General features: G+C 42.2%; 1 protein-coding gene across 5 annotated transcripts in view; it reads left to right on the top strand.

Annotated features, from left to right (window-relative positions):
• LOC121576925 (transcriptional enhancer factor TEF-1) overlaps window positions 1-19,985 on the top strand; it is a 40,017-nt gene continuing 20,032 nt past the window's right edge. For 4 of the 5 annotated variants that reach the window (XM_041890523.2, XM_041890522.2, XM_041890521.2 and 1 more), the window contains exons 1-3: window positions 1-155; window positions 596-701; window positions 13,907-14,161. In XM_041890523.2, the coding sequence (XP_041746457.1) occupies window positions 13,939-14,161 (223 nt within the window). In that variant the 5' untranslated portion in view covers window positions 1-155; window positions 596-701; window positions 13,907-13,938. Of the gene's footprint in view, window positions 156-595; window positions 702-10,796; window positions 10,905-13,906; window positions 14,162-19,985 lie in introns of those variants that run through there. The other variant, XM_045223566.1, reaches the window with a different exon arrangement.

Raw genomic sequence — 19,985 nt, 5'->3', positions numbered from 1 at the left:
CTTCGCATCCCTGTAGATACGCCGCGAATTTTACGCACTAGCCGGCTGGTCTGGAGAAAAAAACCTTGGCAGTTCTGAAAAAACATCTCAGCTCTTACAGCAAAATCGTAATACAGCGTTGATTGTGACAATTAACCATACTAGAGGTGTTTAAGGTAAGTTTGCAACTACTTTGTATGAGAAGTTATTGTGATGCGTTAGTAGGCAACTGGAAAATCAAAGTGGTCAGATTTAATTGGAAAATAAATATTTAAGGCTGACTAGAGTATATAAAAAAGATGTAGCCTATCTAATAGAATTAGGCCCCTAGTGAAATAGATTGTAGAAACTGCAAGCGTGCCATATTGGCTGGCTGAACTAGCCGACATCGGAGATCCGTCGCTTTCACTTTGTGCATAGACGTCGTCCGACATTGCATGAAAATCTTTGACATTTAAAAATAATAATAATAATCTGAAGACTCCTTTGGATAGTGCCACGGCGTCACAGTATATCGTCGTACAATTACTGTAGAACACATATTGTTGCTTTTACATGATACAAGTTATTCAGACACTTTTGATTGATCAACATTTTTGTGTTTTCCCCCCAACAGGCAGGGAGTTGCCGTCAAGGATATTTTGCTTTCCTAGCGCAAAAAAAGCATACAAGTAAAGAGGACTTGTTGCATTCTCGGGTTTTCATTTGGCCCTTTGACATCTGTAAGTACACATTTTATTCGTACAATATAACATGTCGATTATGTAATGTTGTATCCTAATCAGTAATGTATTGCCTGGGAAAGTTATTGTTGTGTGATATATTTCTGTTTACAGTAGTATTTGGATTTGTAAACAGTTTTGCAATCATATTCACCACCGAATGACTTTTCCTTAGAAGTTATTTTGAGATTTCCATATAAAAAAAATTATATATATTTTCATTATTTTATCTGGTACATTATGTGTGAAGGTGAAAGTCCATATATTACAGAGGGCCTTTGCCTTCGTTAATGATTCATTCATCTAGGTGTGTAATACAGCCCCTAACCCTCCTGTGATTTCATGACTCCAAGAAGCAGCTGAAAATCTTTTGTAATTTGGTTTATGAATGCTATGATAAATATAGTGTTTCGTTTAATTTAATCACCATTCTCTCATCAGAGAAAATAAGAATGCAATTATTGCATGAGCCCATGGATTAGATTATAAGTTTGTTTTGATCATGCTTAATCAAATCTTAATAACCTGCTTATTTTGACACAATAATGTGAAACATCTAATCTCATTTAGATAATTAAGAGATATCTTTAGTGAAATACTGACTTGAATCAAATGTCTTCAAGTATTCAGGTTTACTTGTCATGATTTTTTCCCACGTGATATGTTATGAAACTGTTTTTCAGTCTGATCATTGGTATGTCAGTAAAGTTCATGTAATTATCACTTTCCTAAAAGTAGACTTAGTTATTAGATTGAAAATAAAGCTTGAAATAAATATTTTGTCTAGCCAAGAGGGACTTCAAACCTCTTCTGAAATCAGAGGGATGGGGGGAGGTGCAAAATTCACTTCTGGGAGTGGAGGACTGTGGGGAAGAGGGGAGGGAGGGATGGAGGGAAAGAGGGTATTTTATTATCTTTGCTGTGTTTAGGCTGTGAGCGTATGGACAGTGGCGTAGTGCAGTTTCGCGGGGCCCCCGGAAGATCTGAGCAACAAAAATGCAGTTTTCTTTGTGTGGATATTTTTTTTTTGCCATGTGGCAGAGAGAAACATTTCCAGTTTTATAGCTAATTTCATGCTATTTTACACATTTTGCCATGAGTCGGAGAGAAAATGTTCCAAATTTCCTGTAATTCCAAAAAATCTAAATTGGGGTCCCCAACCTCTGGTTGGACTCCAACCCCAAAGGTTTGTGGGCCTTGCGCGGGCTGCGGGGATTGTGTGCTACGCCAGTGCATATGAAGCTGTTGAATCACCATGGGCAAACAGTCCTGTTCTTCAGTCCGTTGACATCTGGTTTAGTACTTCATGCACCTGTAGAGGGAAAGAAATGCAAATCCAGACGTTTGCTTTTACCCCTCCCTGCTGTAGAAATGTGGACTAACGACCATTTGTTCGGCTGTGTTTGTCCCTCACTGTCTAGGCCAGCCTATTGTTATCCCTGCAACAGGCTGTAGTGGCTGAGGCACCATATGCCTCCTATGTGCCTAGTCGGTGCTATCTGCTCATTTAGCTTATCAATGGCATTACAATATGGTAGATTTTTGAGTGCCAGCTTTTCTCCTTGTTATTCTGTCTTTGTATGGGGAAAAGGGAAAGGCCTGACACACCGAAGCATCCACAGCCTTAGAAAGTTACTTGGATAGGCTACTGTGATTTAGGAGTCAGGCTATCTGAATCTATGTAAAATACCTGGACTTTATCCAAAACAACAAAATATGTAATTGACATGTCTTTTAAGAACCATTGGTCTCATCAACATGTTATAAAATCAACAGGTGATTTACCTTCTGAGTGTGGGAATGATAGGCCTACACTGCTTTGTGTAACAAGAATCTCTCACGATTTAATCTGATTGCAAATCATTATCCCTCTCCTATTCTAAAGAGATTTTGTCTTAAATGGCCATTTTAAACATTATTAGAAGTGACCATCTTAACTAAAAGCCATGGAAATTAAATAAATTCTCAGTGGAAACAGTGTATCATTTGGTCCCTTTCTGACATTCCCATGTCTTATTTTCATAGTAGTGAAAATTAATCCTGAGATAGATTGCCTGAGAGAAATATGTCTCATTTCTCTGGTCTGATAAGTTGCCTTGTTATCTGATACTCACAGGACAGAAAATGTGCGGCGGCCACAGAGAAAGGCTGTATTTTGGGAGGGAGAGACAATTAAACAGAAGGTAAATGGAGTGTAAAAGAGAAGAAAGAAAATTCATATGTAATGACATTTGGGAGTGGGTTTGTTAGAGCAACAATGCATGGTGCGGTGGACTGGTGTGTCGCAGCACTGGGGCAGGGGCACGGGGGGCAGGCTTTGTTTGGAGAGCAGGGGAACAATGGGCGTCCTCCGGGGGCATGGCTGCCTGGCTGCAGGAGGGCCGGCCGCTCTGCTGGCCTGTTCCCCGGGCCTCCCCCCGTGCCCTGAGGTAAACCCTGTGTCACAAAGGGAGCGTTTCAGCACGGTCTGCTGCGCTGCACTTTCAGCCGCGCACGGCCCCACAAAGCAGACGGTGGGTGCCACCAAAACCGTACAGCTGGCACTCAGCCAGTGACGTCATGGCAGTGCAGCTGCTCCAGCGCTAGCTGCAGCCGCGGGGAATCTCTGCCTGCCAGCTTCTTCTGGCTGCACTTTGGTCCTGTCCACCAACCCTGAGACCACTGTAACTGTAGGGTTAGGACACACAAGACCACAGGGTTAGGAATGTAAAGAGGATGACAGACGAGGGAGCTTTCATTATCCCTTCTCATTAGTATCAACAGCCCTCACAACAAAAAAGTTGTCCAAATGTAACAAGTTGAGGCGTGCCATCTATTTAATCAATGGGATTAAATAAATTGCTCCATAAAGCCTTTTTTTTTATTATACCATATTATACCACTTAAATTCTTACTTAAATATACAATAGCAGCATCAGAAATTAACAGCTTCGTAATTCAAACCATCTGACAGCTGAAATGCTATTTTCCTTTTATTTATTTTTTAGTCTTTCTCTTTTCTAAAATAAAAATCCTCATAGCTGTTTAGGCTATGGATGGTGGGACCCACGACCGATGTGTCATGAGAGCAATATGCAACCCATCCGTCACTACATGAGTCAGAACCTGAAGTTAAACCAAACCTCCTCAGAGTTCTTGGCCTCAGCTGAATCAGGAAATCCAGGCTCCAACTGCTTCCTTTCCCCGGACTGAGTACAGTACAGTAGTAGTGGCAACATGTACTGATTAAACCACAAGAAAATAAAAATACCTTATTTTAGCAGATACATTGAGTACAATTGTTGGTTCCTACAATGTTATTTAGCATATGGCACAATGCTACTACTTTACTTGGATTACTGTGGCCTACTGCATCATTGGTTAAGTACTAACAGATAGGTAGCCTAGCGGTTAATAGTGTTGGGCTAGTATCCGAAAGGTTGCTGGTTCGAATCCCCGAGCCGACTAGGTGAAAAATCTGTCAATGTGTCCTTGAGCAAGGCACTTAACCCTAATTGCTCCTGTAAGTCTCTGGATAAGAGCGTCTGCTAAAATGTGAAATGTAACAGTTATGATATCTAGGCTCTTTTGACAAAAATGTACATTGCAAGAGGAAGTCAGATGTATTATTTAAATAAAAGATGCCCACATCACATTAGGTTGCACTTTTGTCTGTAAATAAAAGGTGCCTTTGACTATTTCAATGGGAGAGGAGGAAAACACAATTTGGGCTAAATTGAGTTTGTACATTTCATTAGGTGGAGCTGAAACGGCCTCTTTGTTGCATCCTGAGCGCCATGACTGTTATCTAACAGAGGTTGTATCAGTGGTTAGCCTAGGGACACACATGGTTCACAGCCCTCTTTGAAACCACATGCTCCTATCCTGCGGAGTGTCAAGGAAGGATTATACACTTACACTCAGCAGGCTGCTCTGGAGTTCACACTTCTTGGAGCATGTTGATATTACTCCAACCCAGGCCTGTCTTTCCTGGTAGAGCCTATTGTTGAGGGAGAGAGTGACGCTCCAGGAAGATGACAGATAATAGAGGGGTCTGACTCAGCAATATAGCCACCTGAAGAAGAATAGGAGTTGTGCTTATAGGAAACACCAGTAACACAATACCTGGAGGAAGTGGGCCTGCTCACAGATCTATGGACAATACATGGGGGAAGCAGAGTCTTTTTGGCTGCTACAACTACGTTGCTTAAAGCTGAAAATTGCACAAGATAGTTTTGAATTCTCGGACAGAACATTAATTGTTCAGCATATATAGTACTACAGTATTACTGTGGACCCCTTTCCATAGTTCACAGAGACAAGCCTCACTTGAACCAATTGAACCATTGGGAATCTGCACTGGCTGGCGGTCAGCAAACAAAATAGTTTCCAGAGGGTTGCGTTTCACCTACATGCCATTAGCACTTAGGTGGGAGGAGATGACACTGCTGAAGGGGAGACAGACAAACAAAAAGCGCTCTCCTCTCCTCCTCATGTAGTGGAACTAGTGAAGTATCCTGGTACTGTAGCTGTCTATCGGGGCCTGAATGCTATCAGAGTTACCATGCTGCCAGGTTAGCTTGGGTTTAGTGATTACTCTGCCTCCATAGCCTGATAGCTGGACATTGTCAACCGTTCAGAACTGTAGGAGGAGGCCAATGACCCATACAGACAGTCATGAAGTTCCTCTAAAACAACTGGATGGCTAGTGTAGGCACAAGTGGACCACCTATTACTGTTGCTTTTTATATCTGAATTGGTATCTTATTTTCCCTCAACAAAATATTCCGTTTTACATAATTCTTTCATGAACCATTCATCAATTAAGTTGTTGCCTGGAAACAGCTACATGTTATTGCTTTAATGCAGTCAAAATTGATTTCCCATTTGTGTGTTGGGTTTGTTTCTATAAAAGAAATGCAGCGCCCCAGTGTTTTGTATCATGATGTAGCAATAAGTAGAACATTCAAATTGCTGTGGTTCGCTACTACACATTTGAAATAATATTGCATGATGAACAAAAATTTCTGTGACATCTGTTTCATCTATTAAAGTGAAATGGTTCAGCACGGTGTGTGATTGTTGGAAAATACAATATGTATATTTTTTATCAATCTTTACATTTAATATTGAACACAAAATGAACACAGGATTTCTATTTGATGTTTCTGTTCCCAGTTTTCCAGCGTACAATGAATATATCTGAAGTTCTCACTATAGTGCAGGCCACCTTGAACTGCATTGACTGAACTTGAACTGCAAGACTCATCCGGGTAGAATTCAATTTAGCTCTATACAATGATAGACATCAGACTCCAAAAATAAGCTACATGCTGTGACTAATATTTGTGAAATTCACTTAAATGGATTCGTCTTTAGAGTGACCGTCATTAGAGTGACTTGCTTTATACTATGTTGGATCCTATATCATGCAGGGGCATAGCTCGAGCCCTTTCTATACCCTGTAAGATATGTGTTCCTACGTCTCTCTATCTTTATGTCACTAATAAGAGCATTTCCATGTTGTGCAGCTTGTGGTATGTAGTAATCTGCTCAGACTTGACTGTTGAATTGACACTGGCATTTCCTCCTCTCACAGCCAGTGATAATTAGCTAGTGTGTTTTGTATTCAGTAGAAACCTCAGAGCACCACTCAGTGACTCTGTGAATAGCCAGGGTCTCAGCCTGTGTCTCTTATTAACAAGTATGGCAACAGTCCTCTGACACATCAATGACCTTGTTACTGCTGTCTTGTTACTGCTGTCTTACAGGACAGAGCCACCTGGTTAGGACTGGGGTTGGTTGGTGCTCTCTGTGGTGTTGAGGCAAAAGCCGAGAGCTGCACCTCTGAGGATGGTGTTGTCATTTGTCATGTCATTTGGAGCTGTGAATGGACTGGAGCCCCATCCAGCCGTGCTCACTGAGAACCAGTCTCTCCTGGTAATGAGGATGTCTCTCTCTGTCAGGTGTTGGGAGATGGAGGGCATGCTCATTAGGGTTGACTATTTTCCCGGTATTTTACAAATGTTACATCCCGAGAATAAATCACTTTTCTCCCGGGTAACCCAGTATTTCCCGCCAAATCCGGAAGTGTCATTCAAAAGCATCATAACGTATATGATGTCTGGATTTGATTAGAGCTTTGATCAGCATGAGAATTTGATTTTAATTTTGAAAAATAATAGGGCCTATTTGTATAATTAGTAGGCTGACGCATATATATATATATATATATATATATATATATATATATATATATATATATATATGCGTCTACTAATTATACAAATGAAGATAAGGACAACAAAACGTATTTCATTTAACTTTTGAAAGCGAGGAAGGAATTAAGCAACAATAGAGATAGAAAGACTAATATTCTGAATATTTCCCCTAATGTTATTAGCCTACCTCCTCTTTCTCTCTCTATTGTTGCTTCATTCCTTCCTCGCTTTCAAAAGTTAAATGAAATATGTTTCGTTGTCCTTATCTTCATCATTCTAATGACATCATTGAATAATATAGGACTAGAATTAGATGTAGAAGGCTTTCAATTCTCTTCACGAAGATTGAATGGTTATGGGTCTGAATAAATAACTGCTATAGCCTACCACCATCGCGCGTTCGCTCTTCTTTCAAACTACCCGTGAGTTCTATTGGCTGCTGTATTTAACATTCAGCAAAAAAGAGCTTGCATCCCTCTTCGACTAGTCCATTGCTATAACAAATGCAAAATAAATAATGTCCAGCAAGCTATTCTAGTCTAGATTTTTCTGCATTGGACTCCAAGAGCTAAGGAGCATTTTTTAAGGAGAGGCCAGCAGAGCACAAGTGCTTGCGTATTGCGCAAGAGACAGAGGCTATAAGTTAGAAGCTTATTATGCATAACCCATCATTATTTAGCTACATATAAGGCTAATACTGCATTGAATGTATTACCTGAAAGAGGTAGGCTAGGACATCTAAATATAGGGCTATATATCAATCTAGAACAGGATTATCTATTTTGAATACAATTTGAATGGAGTTGATGGAGAGAGAAAGACTGTGAGAGAGTGCTCGCACGTCCACTGATTTAAAGCAATTTGAGTAATAGGCTGTTTTAAAACTCTGCAGCTGCAATATTTTTTTTAAATGTACAATTAAAAACCAAGGTGACCCCTGAAAGCCAGATGGAGATGGGTAAATAAGACGCACATTTGGTCTTTATATTACTGTAGCATAGGCTATGCTGCAGAAAATGTACAGTGGCTTGCGAAAGTATTCACCCCACTTGGCATTTTTCCTATTTTGTTGCCTTACAACCTGGAATTAAAATGGATTTTTTGGGGGGTTTGTATCATTTGATTTAAACAACATGCCTACCACTTTGAAGATGCAAAATATGTTTTATTGTGAAACAAACAAGAAATAAGACAAAAAAACTGAAAACTTGAGTGTGCATAACTATTCACCCCCCCAAAGTCAATACTTTGTAGAGCCACCTTTTGCAGCAATTACAGCTGCAAGTCTCTTGGGGTATGTCTCTATAAGGTTGGCACATCTAGCCACAGGGATTTTTGCCCATTCTTCAAGGCAAAACTGCTCCAGCTCCTTCAAGTTGGATGGGTTCCGCTGGTGTACAACAATCTTTAAGTCATACCACAGATTCTCAATTGGATTGAGGTCTGGGCTTTGACTAGGCCATTCCAAGACATTTAAATGTTTCCCCTTAAACCACTCGAGTGTTGCTTCAGCAGTATGCTTAGGGTCATTGTCCTGCTGGAATGTCAACCTCCGTTCCAGCCTCAAATCTCTGGAAGACTGAAACAGGTTTCCCTCAAGAATTTCCCTGTATTTAGTGCCATCCGTCATTCCTTCAATTCTGACCAGTTTCCCAGTCCCTGCCGATGAAAAACATCCCCACAGACTGATGCTGCCACCACCATGCTTCACTGTGTGGATGGTGTTCTCGGGGTGATGAGAGGTGTTGGGTTTGCGCCAGAAATAGCGTTTTCCTTGATGGCCAAAAAGCTCAATTTTAGTCTCATCTGACCAGAGTACCTTCTTCCATATGTTTGGGGAGTCTCCCACATGCCTTTTGGCGAACACCAAATGTGTTCTTTAAGCAATTGCTTTTTTCTGGCCACTCTTCCATAAAGCCCAGCTCTGTGGAGTGTACGGCTTAAAGTGGTCCTATGAACAGATACTCCAATCTACACTGTGGAGCTTTGCAGCTCCTTCAAGGTTATCTTTGGTCTCTTTGTTGCCTCTCTGATTAATGCCCTCCTTGCCTGGTCCGTGAGTTTTGGTGGGCGGCCCTCTCTTGGCAGGTTTGTTGTGGTGCCATATTCTTTCAATTTTTTTATAATGGTGCTCCGTTGGATGTTCAAAGTTTCGGATATTTTTTATTACCCAACCCTGATCTGTACTTCTCCACTACTTTGTCCCTGACCTGTTTGGAGAGCTCCTTGGTCTTCATGGTGTCGCTTGCTTGGTGGTGCCCCTTGCTTGGTGGTGCCCCTTGCTTAGTGGTGTTGCAGACTCTGGGGCCTTTCAGAACAGGTGTATATATACTGAGATCATGTGACACATATATACTGAGATCATGTGACACAGGTGGACTTTATTTAACTAATTATGTGACTTCTGAAGGTAATTGGTTGCACCAGATCTTATTTAGGGGCTTCATAGCAAAGGGGGTGAATACATATGCACGCACCACTTTTCCGATATTTATTTTTTTGAATTTTTTGAAACAAGTTATTTTTTTCATTTCACTTCACCAATTTGGACTATTGTATGTCCATTACATGAAATCCAAATAAAAATCAATTTAAATTACAGGTTGTAATGCAACAAAATAGGAAAAACGCCAAGGGGGATGAATACTTTTGCAAGGCACTGTAGGCCTACCTGTCACAAGAAAAAACGCTACCATGATGAGATGATAGGTCTACACGTGTATTGTGAACTGCGCTCCATACTGAGATGGGCTAACAATTTATTGTAATTTACCGGTTTCTCGCAGTTATATATCCCGGGAAAAGGGAGTGGTTTTGGGTGGTAAATCCTGGTAAATCTCGGTAACCGGGTTCCAGCCATTCAACCCTAATGCTCATATTAGTCAGAAATTCAGTTAATTTTTTTTATAGCATTAGGTCCCACATCTTGCTATGAATGTATGTAATGTACCTCATATTACATCAAATGCAGTGCAATCCACAGACTGCATAGCAAACTTAGATGTGGAGGCAGAAGTCAGCATTTCAGAAATATTCTGGATTTTTCATCCGCTCCTCTCCATTTTTACAATTATGACGGCAACAAAGGATGTGCAAATGTTAATGGCATAGTAGGGCAGTAAATAGACCCGTTCAGGTGTAGGGATATTGAAATAATGGCGTTGTGTTGAGGCCTCTCCAGAGAGATAAAGGAGCTGTGTCTCACTTAGCCCAATGCTGAAATGACAAACGGAACAAGATGGGCACACTCTTTCACTGATGCATCATGCTATTGAAATGCAAAGAGATATCTGACAGAGAAAAGCATGAAAGGAGGGGTTGTCAGCCTTTGAATTTGAATATCCAGCCTTATAGACTCATAAACTAATAGCAGGGCTTAAGTAATTCATGTTATCAGTAGAAATTAACTGAATAGCAGGGGATAAAAGTCTTTTTTCTCAACGATTGCTTGTAAGATGTTGGAAAAGATCTAAGAACATCATTCGTTTGTTTCCTCTTGTAGATAATTAACCCTTTTGTATTAAATCTGTACTTATTCATACAGGTCTCATTTCATAATTACAAAATGCAAAATTGTATTATGAATGGCCTTGTTAGTGCAGTTGTCAGAAATATTTTCAGGCTTTGTAACTGGCATCTTTGTGCGCTTATATGGCTACCTCCGAGTCCAGCTTTTGTTTAACGGTTAGGTTAATAGAGAAAAATCCCACTGTACGTCTCTCTCTCCCTCTCTGTAGGTTTCAGGCATGGCCATATCCATTTAGTAGTGTTGTGTGAAGGTGTTTTCACATTGCCCCTGTGGGGAACAGCTTTCCTAGAAATGGCAGAAGATTGGATGCCAGGGAGGTTCTGGTAAAACACAGTGTTTTGTGTTTTGTCTGCATTTTAGATGGATGCAGCTTCCAAGAGAGAAAACATATCCACGAGGCAGAGGACCATGCTACTACTTGTGTTCACTGTTACAGTGATAACATGATCAACCCCCTACCAACACAACCCCCTGGTGATGCAAACACTCATATATACATATCATTACAACACAATGTCTGGTCGGCCTCCCTATTTCCCTGCCTGCAGCGATGCACATTGCATATACAGAGGTAGCCCCAGAAGAGCTGGAATTAGAGCAGGCGGGAGAGAGCGAAAGAGAGAGAGAGCGATAGAGAGAATGACAGAGAGACAGCTGCCTGGTGTGAATGTATGCCCCCTGTTTCTGTGGAATCGCATTCATGCCATGGCGTTTGTTTGGAAGGCTGTCCCTGCCTGGAGGATGAAGTGCAGTGTAAGTGTAGCCACAGTATATTGTTGCATGACTAATCTCCCCCTCCCATCTGCCACTGGGGCCTCGGACAAGCAGTCCCACTCCAGCATCTAGCACGGCCATATTGCACCAATCACAACATTCTGTCTCCCTTTGCCCCTCCCTCCCTCCTCCCCTACATTAGTACAGATCAGTGGAGCAGAGAGGCAGCTTGAGCTGAGACATTGCCCCATATTGTGCACCATCGCATAACATAACAGAGCAACCATGTCCAAACATCAGATCCATATGAGTAAATCCATATGTAAATCCAGATTATCTTCTTATTGTTTGTTTTTTATCATTGGAAGAACTGAAGCATTTATACACTGTCTACTATGTTATTGACAACTCAACAAAAAAAATGTACATGGAGAAAAATAAATTTATCAGACTTATTATTAAAACTCACCCTCTTGTTGCTCATAAAAAGCATATTTGATGTATGCTGGAATTCAGGTTACCAGTTTGATTAAATAGGGCCTAAGTATTGCTTCCAGATTCCTCTTTAATTTTGCAGCAGGTTTACATAATTGGGAAATGGGAATAAGGGGGGGTAAATGTATTTGTCTGCAAAGCCTTTTGTGATGTGGTTTGTATCGGGGTGCTTTAATCTTTCCCAGCGGCCCACTCTAACAGGAAATAATCAAGGCCCTGGATGCAGATTAGTGAGGTGATACATTTAAGCTCAACAGATGAGTTAATTATGCAGTTTTCATTGCAGGGACTACACTGATAGGATTCTGCTCTTTGCCAATTCAACACCAAAATGCTAATCCGGAGGGATTTTCCTATTATCTCTACAGGGATACAGAAAACATCCCTGTGTCACACATGTCACATGCTAATTCTCATTTTTCTCCTGAGTACCAAATGCATGTTACTCATATGTTATACAAAACATAGAATGATTTTTATGGTTTGGATTTAACAGCATATAGACAGTCATCACTGTCTGTGCCTAAATGTCTATTTGTTGAACTTTGGTGGGCACTCTCAGTGCTGTGAATATGTATGTCTATGGTTGCCACACATGTCAGTACAGTTCAGTAAGTGCCACATATGCATGTAAAGAGCTTAATATTGGAAGAGCTTAATATTTCATCACGTTAGGTGCGGTAAGCCTCTTTCGACTTCCTAGAGAGATGGGTTCTGGGAAAGACACTTGTGGGAGTGTGGAGGAAAACCTCCGCTCCACAGATATCCTGCTGGGCAGTGGTGATTATAGTAGCTAGGCATCTCCAAAACACTTCTGAGTGTCACTGTAATCCATTTGCTGACAGATTCTGTAACGCCAAAGAGTCCCCTTTAGTAAACATTCTTTTTTGTTTACCTTACTAAATCTACCCCAACTATCTCTGCCATCTACTCCTCAAATAATGCTACTATGTCTCAAATCATGCTACTATGTCAAACTAACTGAAGGAGAAGGTATTTTACATGAGGATGCTGAATGAAGCCAAATTCATTCAACATTTGAATTACTCCTTTCTCCCATCTGATAACCCCCATTTATCAGCATGCTGTTAGTGATTACTAACTCAGTTCATAAATCAGTGGGGGGAGAGTCATTTAGTGGTTGGAATGGAACGTTTTCCCCCCACCAATAGCAGTAGTTAGTTGTGCAATGTCAGCACTCAGCACACAAAACCAAATTCAGTCAAAGCTACGTCTGCTCTGTGGCAGATTCTTTACCAGCAGCCCCCACCCCCGTCAACCACACACACACACATACACACACACAGACACACACACACACAGACAGATCCTCCAGTGTACTGACATTCTAGAGGAAACATATGCTGTTAGTCGCTCTTTACAACAAAGCGTGCTCCATGAATAGGATCTTGTTTGAGAGGAAGGAGTTGCTGCTCGGCAACTGGATGGGGAGGGGGGGGGCAGCTGTGTGGCCATCTCCACAAAGCCATGGGGAATAAAGTATATTCCAGCTGTACACTTTCTCTATAGGAAACATTCTACTTGTTGGGGTGGATGTTGTTTATGATTGTTTCGAAATTTAGATGATGAAGTAACTGTATTTAGACGTGAAATTGACAATGTCATTTTGAATAGGATATTGTGAATATAGACTCATATTTCTGGAGCTCCATGAAGCCTTTGTATGGCGATCCCCCTATATGAACCCCAGCCATATTGAAGAGCTTGGTGACAGACTGTCTTTGAGTAGTGACTGACTATGATAGTGGTTTCCAAGTAGATGGCAGCTGGTGTGGATTAATGCTACCCAAGGCCTCTCTTCTATTAGCTCTTGGCTTGTGGCTTCCTTCTACCATGTTCTTTTATAGCCTTTTTATTGTATCCACATGTTTGTTTTGGGATTGGATCACATTATTCTTTCACCAGGTGTATACAGCATTAACGATCTGTCTTGCTATACAATGTCATGTTAAGCTGAGGAGAAATGTTGATAGGAATAATCCTCATGCCTAAATCCTGGCGACAGTTTGAATGTTCTCAAACTTAGCACTTGTGTAAAAACGACAACTCTCTGAGCAAACATAGCAGTAGTTTCCCTCGTTGTCTCGCTTGTGTTCGCTCCCTTCCCCTGCTCTGCTGCTACTGCTGCTGCCCAGGCCAGAGTGAACCAGGGCTGCGCTTCTCTGTTGGTGCTGGATGCAGCTGGTTTATACTCTGCTCTGTAACTGACTAACTGACTGTTTGTTTGTTCCGCTGCTGGTCTCCAGGTTTCTCCCCCTAGTGTGATCCAGGCCTGGGCATGGACGAGCGCACCGCCACTATGGACCCCAGCAGTTGGAGCGGCAGCGAGAGCCCCGCAGACGACATGGAGAGGATGAGCGACGGGGCCGACAAGGGCATGGATGGGGACCCCGAGGGCGTGTGGAGCCCTGACATCGACCAGAGCTTCCAGGAGGCGCTGGCTATCTACCCCCCCTGTGGGCGCAGGAAGATCATCCTCTCAGACGAGGGCAAGATGTACGGTAAGTACGGAGGAAGAGAATAACTCCAAGAAAGGCTCTAATGCAGTTTGTTACAACTGGGCTGTTGTTCACAGAAGTGGACAATGTGGGAGGTATATTTAGTTAGAATTATTAGAAACAACACATACTGCACAGTGGTGAGTTAGTGAGAGTGGAAGAGTGGTGAGTTAGTGAGAGTGGAAGAGTGTTGAGTTAGTGAGAGTGGAAGAGTGTTGAGTTAGTGAGAGTGAAAGAGTGGTGAGTTAGTGAGAGTGGAAGAGTGGTGAGTTAGTGAGAGACATGACCAGTGAGTCTCTGCTGGAGGCCTGGAGTGCTGTGGGAGGGAGGGAGGCAGGGGTTTAGAACTAAAGCCAGTGTGAACCATTAGTGAGGAGCAGATGGTCGTGCGGCTGCCACCAGCTGCGCCGTACACTCCCCCCTCTTTCTCACTCCCTCACACACACGCATACATACACACACACACACACACACTCCCTCACCCTCCCTCTCTTCTTGGGCTTGGCTGGTGATGTTGGGAGAGGGAGGACACTCCCCTCCTCCTCCTTCTCTGAGTGTCATAGTTGCTCACAGCACACAACACAACATCCAGTGTCTGCTCTCATGTGACCTCACTACCCAAGCTCACAGTCTGTGTCAAACTCAGGCCTCTTACCGAGTCAGAAATCTGATGTGAGAAAGATATTATATGCAGAAACGAGAAAACTATTTTAGAGTCAGATGTAACAGTACTGTGGCACTTTGGGAACTTTTAGTGCACTTTTTCTGGTTGTAAGTGTGTATACTTCTATATGTTGTTGTATAATGTCTTCAGGTTGTTTCTGAGACTCTTGACACACAATGGAGTCAAATGAGATCATCTACAGTGTTTGAGTTTATGTTTATTGAATATGGCCCTAACTAGATCAATCTCTGTCTGAGCGTGTTGACAGACGTGTTATCTCTGCTTGGTTGTGATTTATTGAGTGGGATCAAGACAGGGTAGGTCAGAGGTCATCAGTATTTAGATATGTTCCAGACTCAGCTGCTTGTTTCTTTACCTTCTCTAGAACATAACAATGATCCCTCTGGGATTTTACTCAAAACCTGATTCTGTAAGTTTGACACTAACACATATCCATCATTGGAAACTGGGCCAGTATACCTTGTGCACTTGTCATTGTAGTTTATTCTAATGTATTACAAATTGCTATGCGTTACTTATGGATGGGATCTGCATGTCAGCATATCAGGTAAGGAGGACAAGAGAGCGGGTTGAGAGGCATGTAGAGTTGGAATACTGAGCAGTGATTACTGGAACTGTGGAAGAACTCACTCCTTCCTCTCTTCTCAGCCGTGGATCCACTGGGTCCTAGTGCTTGAACTCTGACTCACCGTGGACTCATGTAGCAGGATATAGCCTGTAACACAACCTCATATCTCCCTTGTCTACAAATAATATCCTCCACATAGCAGACCATGGATTTGCCTTTACAAAACACTCAGATCCTGTTGGCCATCACTGTGCTGTGGAACCTCCCTCTCATCCCAGAGCTGATGAGAAACAGATAGAGAGGTGCTCCAGACTGATTAAGTGGGCTGATTGCTAGAAATACAATGGTTTGCATTAGTTAGCACTGGAACCACACAGATGGCCTGGATTCAATAACAACTTAATTTGCTGTCCGACGGGTCGCATCCTGATGAGGCAACAGACAGTGGCTGAGCTTTCACGACGTGAGACAGATGTTTGACCAAGGACAGTGCGGTACCGTGTTGGGCGGCGTTGGCATCTGAGAGACTGGAGGAACGACTGGATTACTCACTAGAGGAGGCGGAGTGAGGCAGAGCAAGGCTCGGGTCCTCCTGAGTGCCCCTCTTCAGCCCTCTGCTCCCTCCGCTCAATGCAGTTAATTAGCAACTGTCTCTATAGCAACTGCCTATTGCCTCTAAACAATGTCTATTTTTCCTGTTGCAGCGGAGCTTATCTTAGTGTTTACCTGTGGGGCTCTCGGGTGCTTTGAGTCTCAGTGGGGCCTGGCACGGTGCCCAGCCCAGCCTGGCCTGGGGGGAATGATGGGCTGGGGAGAGGCTCTTTCCTCTTTGTGGAGCGCCGACTGCTCTACAGGAACCAGATTGAGCAGGTAGAAGGAAGGGACACGACCTCAGCCCGGCCAAAATGCCCACAAACTGACTGATCACAAAACATATGACTCCTCCACCACAACCTGTACGACTGCTTGTTATTTCTCTCAGATGTCTCAATGTCTGTGAAGTTATCAACTACTTTGCACTTCTTTTGTCCGAGCGATAAACTCTAGAGAGAAATCAGCGTTTTTAAATGGTATTAACAATCTCCATCTGGTTTAGATGAGGAGCAGATAGGCCTCCACTGTGGTTCCATTCTGCCGCCATTTATCCTGTGAGTTGAGAGGCCTGTCATGATGCCTCATCATCATTAGACCGAAGCAATCTGCTGTCTCTCTGTTGGTCAGGCCAAATATCCCAGCATGGCTTAGCTGTAGGAGAGAGCAGAGCAGAGGCAGGCTGGAGTATGTTGCACCATTGTTGACATGGCCATTTCTCCTCTCTGCTTCAGGAACAGGTAGTGACTGAGGTAATCGGTAGTGAATCCTGGATTAGGTTTGGATTTGGCCCTTTTAAGTTCTAAGATACATTTTCAATGTCAAATCCAGTGCATTGTCACTGTCACCAATGATTAGCTAACTTTAAATTATTTTTAAAAAGGAAAGAAAAGGTTTATAAATGAGTGATTGGAAGCTGTGTACTTCTGAGCATTGATTTGGTTTACATGATATCTCGTCTCTGCCTCCTAGCTATTGTGGATAAGATCCTGTACATCCAAGCTGCCAACATGGCCAGTATGAGATGAGACATACAGTCCTCCTGCCCTCAGGGTAATGGTGAAGCATGCTGGGGTGGCCTGGGTCTGAGTCATCCTGGGGTCTGGGTCTCCCTCAGGCTATCCTCCCAGTATGGTACATACAGCATCATGGAACTACAGTAACATGTTACAGTATGCTTCACTATATGATGGGTACAGTACAGACCCTTAACTTCAGCTGCTAGCATTTATAGTTGTAGCCTAAACCTCTATTAGTAATAATACAACTATAAATGCTAGCAGCTGGAACGTACATTTTTAAGTTACTTAAATTCAATCTGTCCTCCAGTCTCAAAGACATTGTTTAAAGTCATGTTACAATCCGCTAGTGGACTACCTGTCTGTCAGTCAACGCTCATGCCAGCTTGCTCTCTACAGTACAGTACCGTGGTGTGGGCAGAGTTGGTATTGACACTGAGCCACTGTCATTTTCCCTGGTATGGACCTGGATGGCACCGTGGGAAAGACCCACCTGCTCCTCACCTTGAGGAACAGCACCACGGAGTTCTCCTCTATACACTATACGTATTTCCTATACAATGTATTATGCCTCTTAGAGAGCAAAGATAATGCTTAGAGAGAGTTAAGAGTGTGACTTACACACATTATCTTTAACAAAGGATGGAGACACAGAAGTTGCACCTCTTCATTTTTTAAACAATTCTTCTATATATGGTTGCACAGGCTGTGCGTAAAAAATATATAGCCAGGAAGCATAATGTTCTTTATATTTTCTGTATTACGAGTAGTCGTCTTTTGTGGTGTGATTGTTTTTGGAAGGGTTTTTAGGTAGGCAGCTGTGATTTTACTATCAGTTATTTTACTACCTAAGAGTGTTGCAACATTACTTTGTCCTGCGAGGGAGGCAGGTTATTGACGATGCGCAATTGAGGTCTGGGAGTTTTTATTGAAGGTGTGTTAAAAAATAATAATGAAAAGTGCTCAGGAAATGTTTGGATAATTGTAAGGCAACAAAACTCTTTGTGTTTTGTTATTTTATTTTACCTGTATTTAAGCAGGGTGTCACCATTGAGACCAAGGTCTCTTTCACAAGGGAGCTCTGCATATACAATTTCATAAGACAAACTCAAACATCCCCACAGCATGATGCTGCCACCACCATGCTTCACCATAGGGATGGTGCCAGGTTTCTTCCAAACGTGATGCTTTGCATTCAGGCCAAAGAGTTCGATCTTGGTTTAAATCAAAAACAATATAAAACAAGTAAAATACAGCAAAACACAACTATTCAAGAAAAACAATTACATTCCTCAATAAGAAGGTCCCCAATCAATATTTTAAATTGCCCGAGCGGCACCAGAACAACCAGCTGTAATGTATTTTGTAGTTGGTTCCAGCAATGAGGTGCTTTAAAAATAAAGCAGATTTACCTAGTTTGTTGGAGACTCGAGGAACCTCAAGAGTTAACCAATCTTGTGAACCAGTTTGGTATCTCGTGTTTTTATATTATAACAGCGATGTTAGGTATGTCGGAAGCTTGTGTAGTAGAGCTTTGTAAATAAAAAGGGAATAGTGAAGTGATCTACTGGACTTTAATGAGGACCAGCCAACCTTTTAATACAGGATGTAGTGATGAGTATCAAAACTGTCACCTGTGATAAAGCGAAGGGTGCTATGGTAGACGGCATCCAATGGTTTAAGAGTAGTGGCTGCTGCATTCTGGTAAATGGTGTTACCATAGTGTTGTGCCCTAGAGAAGCATTACAATGGTCAGGGTGTATTGTGGTTGAAACCTTTACCTTTCCAACCCCGAATCAGGGACACTGACAATATAATTGTAGTTGCCTGTTGCTGTACTGTAACAAAGAATGTTCTTTTATAATTAATATATTGTTATTGAATGAGAAAAACACTAAAGACCTCCACTGTTTCTGTCTTAAAAATGAATGGCTATCATGAAAGTGGGATGGTAGGAATCGTTCGAAGAGGATAGTTCAGAATGCTGCAGTAATGTGAGCCTGTGTGCCTCCAGAGGGGTGTAAGCTGTGACCATGAAGGGCATGCCTGTGCCTGTCGTCTCACACTCACATGCGCACACACACACACACGAAACAGAAATATCAATATCATGACTTACAAAGACCTGCCATGTTTCCATAACATACAATAATAATTGAAACAAAAGGCATAGAGATTATTATCCAGTGGTATACTCACTGTCTTCCTTTCAAGGTAAATGGAGTGAAAGAGGCTCTTGGCACATCTTTGTTTGTTACTAATGACTCAGTGGCCTTCAGGGTTAGAACGTGTTCGAAACAGAGCCTCGCTCTTCGCAGGCATGTGTGTGTCAGGAAAGAGCACTAGGTGTTCATCTGTAGGTCGTTGTGTTGCACTCCCTTCTGATGTAATTATTCCAGGAACAATTTGTTCCTTTGAAAGACATGATAGATTCATGATACTTTGTGTGACGGCCCACACAGAGACAGAATGACAGAGGTAATGATGACAGAAAGTGTTGTTGAGATAGGAGGAGAATATGTGAGAGGTCACAACACTCAATGCTGTTTCTCTCCCTCTTTCTCTCTCTCTCTCTTTCTCTCTTTCTCTCTTTCTCTCTCTCTCACCATCACTGTACAGTATTTGTTTGGATTGACTAAACAATTCCGATGTACAGTACAACATTTTGCTTCACATAATTTTTTTGGCTAGGTTGAAGAAAATCTTGAAGGTAAATACATTCATCAGGCAGCTTGAGGGCCTGTATTTTTTCATGTGTGATTTCCAGTGTGTAATGTTTCCATCCAGGCCTCTCTGTCAGAACACTGAGAGGCCCGAACACACAGGAAGCATGGCTAATTAGTCCCATTAAAACCAACCAACGGCTGCAACCAACCAGCAGCATTCACTCACACAGGCCGTTAGTATGCGTAGTAGACCACAGTTTGGGATAGAGGGAATGTGGTTCTTAGAGCGCTGTTCTTC

Source organism: Coregonus clupeaformis, chromosome 11 (genome assembly GCF_020615455.1).
Source record: "Coregonus clupeaformis isolate EN_2021a chromosome 11, ASM2061545v1, whole genome shotgun sequence".
Lineage (NCBI taxonomy): Eukaryota > Metazoa > Chordata > Actinopteri > Salmoniformes > Salmonidae > Coregonus > Coregonus clupeaformis.
The sequence above is the reverse complement of the archived record's forward strand: the minus strand, read 5'-3'. Positions and strand labels throughout refer to the sequence as shown.